This window comes from Austrofundulus limnaeus, unplaced genomic scaffold (genome assembly GCF_001266775.1).
Source record: "Austrofundulus limnaeus strain Quisiro unplaced genomic scaffold, Austrofundulus_limnaeus-1.0 Scaffold361, whole genome shotgun sequence".
Classification (NCBI taxonomy): domain Eukaryota; kingdom Metazoa; phylum Chordata; class Actinopteri; order Cyprinodontiformes; family Rivulidae; genus Austrofundulus; species Austrofundulus limnaeus.
Window position 1 is genome coordinate 366,816 of NW_013952763.1, and position 8,582 is coordinate 375,397.

The 8,582-nt window shown below is 39.3% G+C and overlaps 1 protein-coding gene across 1 annotated transcript; it reads right to left on the bottom strand.

Annotated features, from left to right (window-relative positions):
* Positions 1 to 6,762: 6,762 nt before the first annotated feature.
* Positions 6,763 to 8,582, bottom strand: LOC106528144 (ras-related protein Rap-2b; the record flags this gene model as incomplete). The annotated part of the gene is given in 1 exon segment (XM_014023231.1): positions 6,763 to 8,582. A coding segment is annotated over 1 exon segment (549 nt). The 3' UTR covers positions 6,763 to 7,988.

Genomic DNA, 8,582 nt, shown 5'->3' on the forward strand with positions numbered 1-8,582 from the left:
GTCTGTATGGACACTGGGTCTGCAAAAAAATTCCTGTTTCTTTTACAGAGCAGCACATTTTTTATGCTGAAGTAGAAAACAAAAGTAGCCTCAAAGTTCTTTTCTTTGTAAACAATTCAAAGCACTTATAAAAATGCAACAGGAATACAAAACATGAATCAAACTGAAGAGGAAGGAAGCTAAACTTAAAGACGTTTTACTTCATGTGCTTTCGTCCTCAGGTATTTTCACTGCTCCTGTCAGAGGAATGTATTACTTCAGTTTCTCAGGTCACAACATTTCATCTCGACCAATGGGGCTGCAGCTGATGAAGAATGGACAACAGATGGTGACCGTGTACAATCACGTTGCTGGAAATCGCCACGAGACGGCGACCAATGGGATGACTCTGAGGCTTGAACGTGGAGACCAGGTGTACATGAGGCTGACACAAAACACCTGGATTTTTGATGATTTAAATGACCACAGCACCTTCAATGGTCATCTGTTATTCTCCCTGTAAGAGTTAAGGAGCTGAAATCACTGCAAAAAGTAAAAAAAAAAAAAAAGATTTAAGTAGTTTGATTTTTCTGTAAATATTCCCTTTTACTTGTCTTGTTGAAATCATGTTGTCAAATAAAATGTTATTCTGTTGAATTTACATGAAATCAGGATGATCTGTTGTAAAATGTCAAATGAACATAAATAATATTTGACTTGTTTTATTATTGTTAAAAAAGATACTCTAACTCTTCCTGTCATCTCAACAACCCTACTTAACTTCAGTGAAATTCATTTTATCTGAGGTTGACTTGCTATAAAATCTTAAATCAAAACATTGTCTACATCATGAGTCCTCATAGTGGACCTGCCAGTGCCACATAATGAGTTTTGGCCCAGTTCTGGCCCACATGAGGCACGGACGCTCCAAAACTCAGCCCAGATAAYGCAAAGAATGCGTTCTTTGGTGGCCCAGATGTAGTTTGCCAGAAGTGGTCCATGAATGGGTCAGCACCACATAAACCAAATCACAACTGGCCCTTTCTTAAAAAAACAAAAAACAAAAAGCAGTGCCATCATTGCCAGACCTGGCCCACATCTGGTTGACAAACCACCAGCAGTGCCAGCTTCTGGCAAATTTTTGATGACAGTCAATAAAGAAGAACTCAAACTGAGACAATCACCTATTTGATGAAAGGATAATTTTCAGTTGAACAAATATCTGTACAGGGCCAGGGCCTCATTAAACTGAGCCATGCCTTCACTGTCCTGTGGTTGGTCTGTTTGAACTATAATTTCTTAGCGACACAATGACAGAAGGTGCTGAATAATAAAGGGGACATATCATACTTTAAAATCCATCTTTTTCCAGTTTAAACCATTCAGCTGGGTCTATATAAAGTGGAACTGCAACGCTTTTGGTCTGAATTCCTCCTTATTGTAACTCCACAAGCCCCTCTTTCACCACTTTTCTGACGTGTGTCTCAGATCAACTCGTTTTGACGCTGCCTCTTTACACCCAAACAAGGCACTTCACACCTTGYCCCACTCCAGCTTCCAGAGAGGTCTATTCTAGTTTGATAGCGGGGATTTCGACCAAAGATATATAAAGGCTAGATAAGTCATACTCGCTGTTGGCCAATGGAGACCGACGTCCTCACACGGCGGCCATCTTGGAACGGGGAGCTCACCCACTCTTAACATGAATGTGTATTCTGTATTCACTGTTTAATTAACCATAACTTGGTCAATTTTGAACGGTTTTTCAAACAGATTTTTTGTTGTTGTAAAAGTGAGACATGTTATAAAATGGCATACTTATAATGGACATATAATAATATCATTATCAAAAAGAAAAAAAATTCTACCTGGATTACTGAGATGCATCAGGACAATATCATTTAATTATGTTATTTTGATAGGTAAAGGCCCTGTGATGGACTTGCGACCTGTCCAGGGTGTACCCCGCCCCTCGCACTGTGACTGCTGGATATGGGCACCAGTGAACCACACAACCCTGAAAAGGAAGAAGCGTGTACAGAAAATGGATGGATGGATGGATGATAGGTAAAGTGATATCAATATATACACAGAATACATTTAGGTTACCTTTACAGTTATTTACAAATAAAATATAAAGCAAAATTATACACAAGTCCATAAAAAATAGTACAAAATAGTATTAGCAGTGGTAATTAATATGAAAAAAAGCGGTAATTTGTAATCTGTAATTTCATTGTGCTCTGTACAATGACAATAAAGGTCTATCTAATCTAATCTAATCTAAAACCCTGTTTTATATGTTTTATATTTTTCCCTAGACATGCAAATATTAGCCTTTATAATTCCTTTACATAATAAAATAGTGCCCCCTCCCACACACACACATATACACGTTTAAAACTTGCTCAATTTTCAACCGATTTTAAAATGGTTTTATTTGGGGTAAATGTGAGAGATGTTATAATACAGCATACATAAACTGGACGTTCAAATGGAAACAACACTATGAAGATACTGTAGGTAAAGCTACTGCAATATACACAATAAGATTATATTTACATGCATTTAGAAAAATTAACCGACATATGTTTGAATGCTGATAAATAGTATTGTAATAATATTTCATAATAAATAGTAATAGTAGTCAATATGAACTAATTTATGCCCAGTTTTTCCCCATACATGCAAATATTAATATGATGWACCTCTATAACTAATATTAGCACTAAATAACACTAACTCATATTTTTTAAAAAGAAAAACTGCTGTCTGATTAMTCCAAATCATAGCCTCATTTATAATGCTTATAATAAACTAAGCTGTTWGTAAATCCATCAAGATTTCAGTGAATTACGCATTTTTATTTTTATTGRAAATCACTCACCTCAATGCATTTACCACAGCTACAGCTAGTGTTAACCGTCCTAAGATGGCCGCCGTATGAGGACGCCGGAGACTCCGCTATGACTTATCTGGACTTTATACATCTATGATTACGATTATATAGCGGTGCAGAAATGTTTTATTTACAAACTGATTAAAAGATGTCAACAACGGAAGACTTGTTCAACCAGTCTTACATGTTGGAGCCAGAATGAAGAATGGAGAATGATGAYGACCAAATTGTTCAGGATGAAGAGAAGTTTTCCAGGGTGCAGATCAGWATAACTCTAGTCTATACTTCTCAGATGACTCCTTGTGTAATTAGCTCCATTTTGACTTACTTTAAATCAATATACACATTTTCTATAATGTGAGGGCCGAGCACACTCTGAAACTCGTTCACTTCATTGGTTTAATTCCTGCTTTAAACTGATCAAATATTTAGGCTGCAGTTGAAAGTAATACGTTTCAGAACGTTACACGGTGAGGTCGTGACCCTCTGTTGTCCAAGAGCAGATGAGCCGTGTGACGATGCATGTTTCAAGAGGAACTGTTTATCTGTTTCAACATTTTGTAGAGCTGAGGTGACGCTGCACAGGAAGTGCCATATCCTCCACCCTTCCTCTCCTCTCGATGCCTCCAAGGCCCGATATACCAACGAGCTGTTGCTGACGGATTTGCATGYGGTGAAAAGCTACAACAATTGACAGACTTTATGCTAAAAACATTACGTGCTGCAGAGAGCGAGCTGAAAGCAAACTTACTTTTAGAATCCAAATTTCCAGCTCTAAATGGTTCAGTAACTGAACTTGTAGTCACTTTTTAGGGACATAAGAAAAAAGCAAACACAAAATGTTATTTTGTTGTGATAAAGGTGGAATAAAAATTGTTTCTTTTGGCCGCTGAGTAATTTAAAAACTGTGATTCCTGCTGAGTTAAGTGTCACAACTGCAGAAATCTATGCTGTGAAGAAATCCACGGGTCTGGAATAACAGAACCCATGATGCACATCAGGGGTTGTAGTTGCTGCTGACAGCAAAATGTCGCAACGATTGTTACGAAAAAATAAAAATGTCTGCCAAAATCTGGGTGAAAAGTTGCCAAAATGATTAGACTTTCTGACATTGTTTTTGTGCTTGTGTAATCGGCTAAGGCATTAAAAATGTTTGCAAAATTCAACCAGCAACAGTCAAGGTTCTCAGGATTTAAGGTTTTAAGGGCTAAAAGTTTAAAAAGAGTTAAAAAAGCTGCTGCTTTAAACAGTGCCACTGATGCCATCATTTGGAGCAAAATTTGAAAAACCTGCTGCTGATTTTAAATCAATATCAAATTAAAGGTTTTAGCATTTCTTAGCTTCTCCAGTTTTCATTATGGAATTTTAAAAGGGAACCAAATATGAAATGTAAAAGAGCAATTTTGGTCCAAACTTGAAAACGTTATAATTTCATTCCTGTGTGATCTTGCACAATTCATGAATTGGATTACATGTAAATGACTCTCAGCTATGACCACAATAAATTGTAGTCGATCACCTGTAAAATTAACCATACTGTAGACCTTTTTGTGTTGGCTAACGTAAACCTTAAATTTGATTGACTCCAACAGTTAATCAGATCCTTTCTGGAAATTTCAATAAAATCCCTTCAGTGATTCCTGAGATATTTTGTTAACAGTATAGACAAATGAAAACACACAGACATGATTTCTCCACTTTTTGCCTTCAGCTGTGGGTTATGATTAATGTGGTCTGATCAGACCCAGTAATATACAGTAATCCCTCCACATGTTTCTGTTCAGTTTTGCAAAGAGACACACTAACGTCACAGAGTTACCTTTAGATCTTATAAAACTGTTATCAGTTTATCATTTTTATCAGCCCATAGGTTATAATTGTTGATAAGGCTGAGGCAGTTATACTTTGGATAAGTTTGAATATTTTAGTCCATCTTATTTGTCCGACTACTTTCAGTGGTTCTGTTAAACAAAAACTACAAACTCAGCGGTTTGCAGTTTTGCACATTTTAGCATTTCAGCTCTCCAGAGTAGCTCCAACAGAAAACAAAACCACTGCTTTTGATTGAGGTCACGAGACGTCTGAGAGCAATTAGTCTGATGTTTTACAGCGCTCTTCGAAAGCAATTTAAATCTGTGCTGCTATAAAATGTAAATACATATCATTTTCAAATGCTTTGGAGCAAAACATGATTAAAAAAAGGTCCTAAAACACCACTTAAAATAGCATTTTAAACTGTGATCACTCCCCTTTTCCTTTTAATAAAACTTACCAGGACAGCAATAGCTCCTGCAGAGCATAAGAAAAAAATGTTAGAAGTAGCAAACCCTCTCTGCAAAAATTTAGGTGGTTTTGACAGGAACCTCTCAGAAAAAAACAGTGTTTGCATCTGAAGGGACACTTGCAGCAGCAGCTAACAGCTCAGTCTGAGAAGCGACTCATTGAATCCTTGTCAACAGCACGCATGACTGAGTGAACTTGGCTCGGGATATAAAAAGCCCTCTCTGTTCACTAGTTTCCAGCCAAGAAAACATGCGGTGGGAGAAGGGGAAGCAGCTCACCCCGGCTGAAACGCACACGGACCGGGAGCTCAGCGATTTAACCAAACAAGTGGACAGAGACGAGGTCTTTTTAAATCTCAGACGTCAGAACTGCAGTGACTCCAGGCTCATTTTTAAGTGTCAAATATAAATGTTTTTTTTTCCTGTCAGCTGCTAGCATTATTACTTCACATCTTTAAGGTTATTAAATGTCATTTAAGCACTGGCCTAAAGTAAAAATCTTCACTGATAAGTCATTGTTGGCATTTTTTATTTTGAGGACATATTTTCTTGCGTTTTTCAGCTGTTTTCCACCTTCCAGCTTATTTTTGTTTTGCACCTTGGCTGATTTTTTGAATCACTTTCAGTCCAATGTGACTATTTTCAGAGGAATGAGCTTTAAATTTTGAACTCTGACCCCTGAACTCCAGCTATGATCCTGCATCAACCCCAGACCCAGTGTTAAATAGTTTTGGTAACCATTTGTTCCCTTCTCTTTACAGAAATCTCTGGAAAAATACCAAAGACAACACAGTTTGACAAACATTAAATAGTATTTTAGCTCCGAACTTCACAACCAGCAAATTATCAGTGAAACTATGATACATCTCTAGGATTCTGTTGTTTTCCTGTTTCTTTTAGATCCTATTCAATTTGCAAAACTCATTTTGTTCACTTCACTCCTTTTTGAAGCCCACACTGCACAACAAGCAATCAGGTACAAGAACAAATCAGAAAATGAGTAAATAAAAGCCAAAGCAAAGAGGAAAAAACGTAAAGGACCTTTTATAAAACTTGAACTGCTGATCAAGACCACTTCAAAATGTTACAAAAAGGTCTGACTCAGCAAAGCATAAAGTATTTTTATGTCACAAATTCCTTAAAAATCTTTAGTTTTTGTCGTTTTTTTTCTTTAGTCCTAAAGAAATCTGTTCCTGGTTTTTGCTGCCTACATCAGTATGAAAGGGTTTAATTATTATTGAAGAAATTCTCAGACTAATTAGGAACATCCATCCATCCATCCATCCATTTTCTGTACACGCTTCTTCCTTTTCAGGGTCGCGTGGGTCACTGGTGCCCATATCCAGCAGTCACAGTGCGAGGGGCGGGGTACACCCTGGACAGGTCGCAAGNCGCTTCTTCCTTTTCAGGGTCGCGTGGGTCACTGGTGCCCATATCCAGCAGTCACAGTGCGAGGGGCGGGGTACACCCTGGACAGGTCGCAAGTCCATCACAGTAATTGATGGAATTAGGAACAAACAGTGACAAAATAAATTCAACATAAAAGCCTTTAAGTAAAATGAAAACAAAAGGAAAAATCAAAAAAAGGCACAGCACGCAGAGTTACGGAAAACGTGTTCTGTATTACAAGTCTCTCAAAATTGACATGTGGATGGCAGGAAAAAAAATTGCCCAAAAGGAGAAGTACAATTACAGTAAAGTCAAAAATATCACATTTTAGAAAAGGGGGAAACAAAGTCTACACAATAATAATTCAAACATGGCTTGCCATTCATTGAACCAAAATCGCAGCGGGTTAAGATATTCTGTTGTTCTAGTACCTCTGGAACAAAACAAAATAAAACAAAACGAAAAAAAAAAAAAGCCTGAATTGGACCCAGAAACTGCAGGCCTACTTATAAACTCAGCATCCAGGTGGTAAAATAGAAACTTTTTGCTTTTTAAATCGACACCAAATGATACCAGAGTGCAGGGAGAGAAAAAAAAGGGTAATTCTTCAAAAGTTTTGATTGCCAGTAAGACRCACTGCAGAAGAAGGTTGGCACAGTCACAGGTTGATTTCTGAGGGAAGGCACTTGACATGGGGGGGTCACGCCACGGTGCTCCCCATGCAGCCACAGCAATGCACCCAGGTCCTCGTTTGTGAACACTGAGGAGGAACAGTCAACTAGGTGCAAGTTTTAAAGAAAAAAATCACTAGATCATAAATGAAAAAAAAATAATAATAACACACACAAAATGTGTTGTCTTAAAACAACTCCACGCCATGGCTTTAAATGCTCGGAGGAACTGAATTTCGCACAACACCGGGTTTACATGAGGACTGGGCCTGTGCAAGGCTTGAGTGGTGATTCATCTTCTGAGAGTTTTAAAAATGCTTTCAGACTTCAAAAAAGGTGGGACTGATCCCACGCAGGGGGGGTGGATTTGGTATAATAAACCCTATTTATCATCATCATCACCACAGCCAATCTCAGCCCAGCAAAGTTAACAGAACAACTGAAAATAACAGAGATGAATTAGAATAAAGAAAACCAGAAAACACGTGACTCTTAGGTTTCACAATTAGACATTCCCACCGAGGCACATTTCCAAGAAAAATACAAAGCTATGTATTTATATATATATGTATATATAAAAATCCAAAAAACATTCAAGTACTTTATCATGTAAACACTTCTCCAGACTATCATACACGATTGTTGTCCGTTTGTGTTCTCTGTGCAACAATAAGACAACCGTGTGAGGAGAGAGAAATACTTTTAGCCCAAAGGGAAAAGAAAATGAAATGAAAAGAACAACTTGTTGGCTCTAGATGAGCAGGATTTTCAGAGCAGGACACAGGAGCAGCATTTGTCTCCGCCGCTGGGAACAGCCGAGTAGTTCATCTGCCTCACGATCTCTGCGAACAGTTCGTCCACAGAGCCTTTCGTTTTGGCCGAGGTCTCCATGAAGGGGCAGCTCCAGTCCTGGGCCAGGGCTTTCCCCTCCCCGGAGGACACCTCGCGCTCGCCCTCCAGGTCCACCTTGTTGCCCACCAGGATCATGGGCACCCTCTCGTACCGCTTCACCCGGATGATCTGGTCCCTCATGGGCCTGATGTCCTGGAAGCTCTGCTGGTTCACCAGGCTGTAGACCAGGATGAAGCCCTGGCCGTTCTTGATGTACAGGTCTCGCATGGAGGCGAACTGCTCGGTCCCGGCCGTGTCCAGGATCTCCAGCACCGACGGGGACGAGTCCACCTCGATCTCCTTCCTGTAGAAATCCTCGATCGTGGGGTCGTACTTCTCGATGAACGAGCCCGTCACGAACTGGACCGTCAGGGCGGATTTGCCGACTCCGCCCGAACCCAAAACAACCACTTTGTACTCCCGCATGGCTAGAGAGGGGGTGGGGGGGACGGAGGCGGAGGGGGAGAGAGG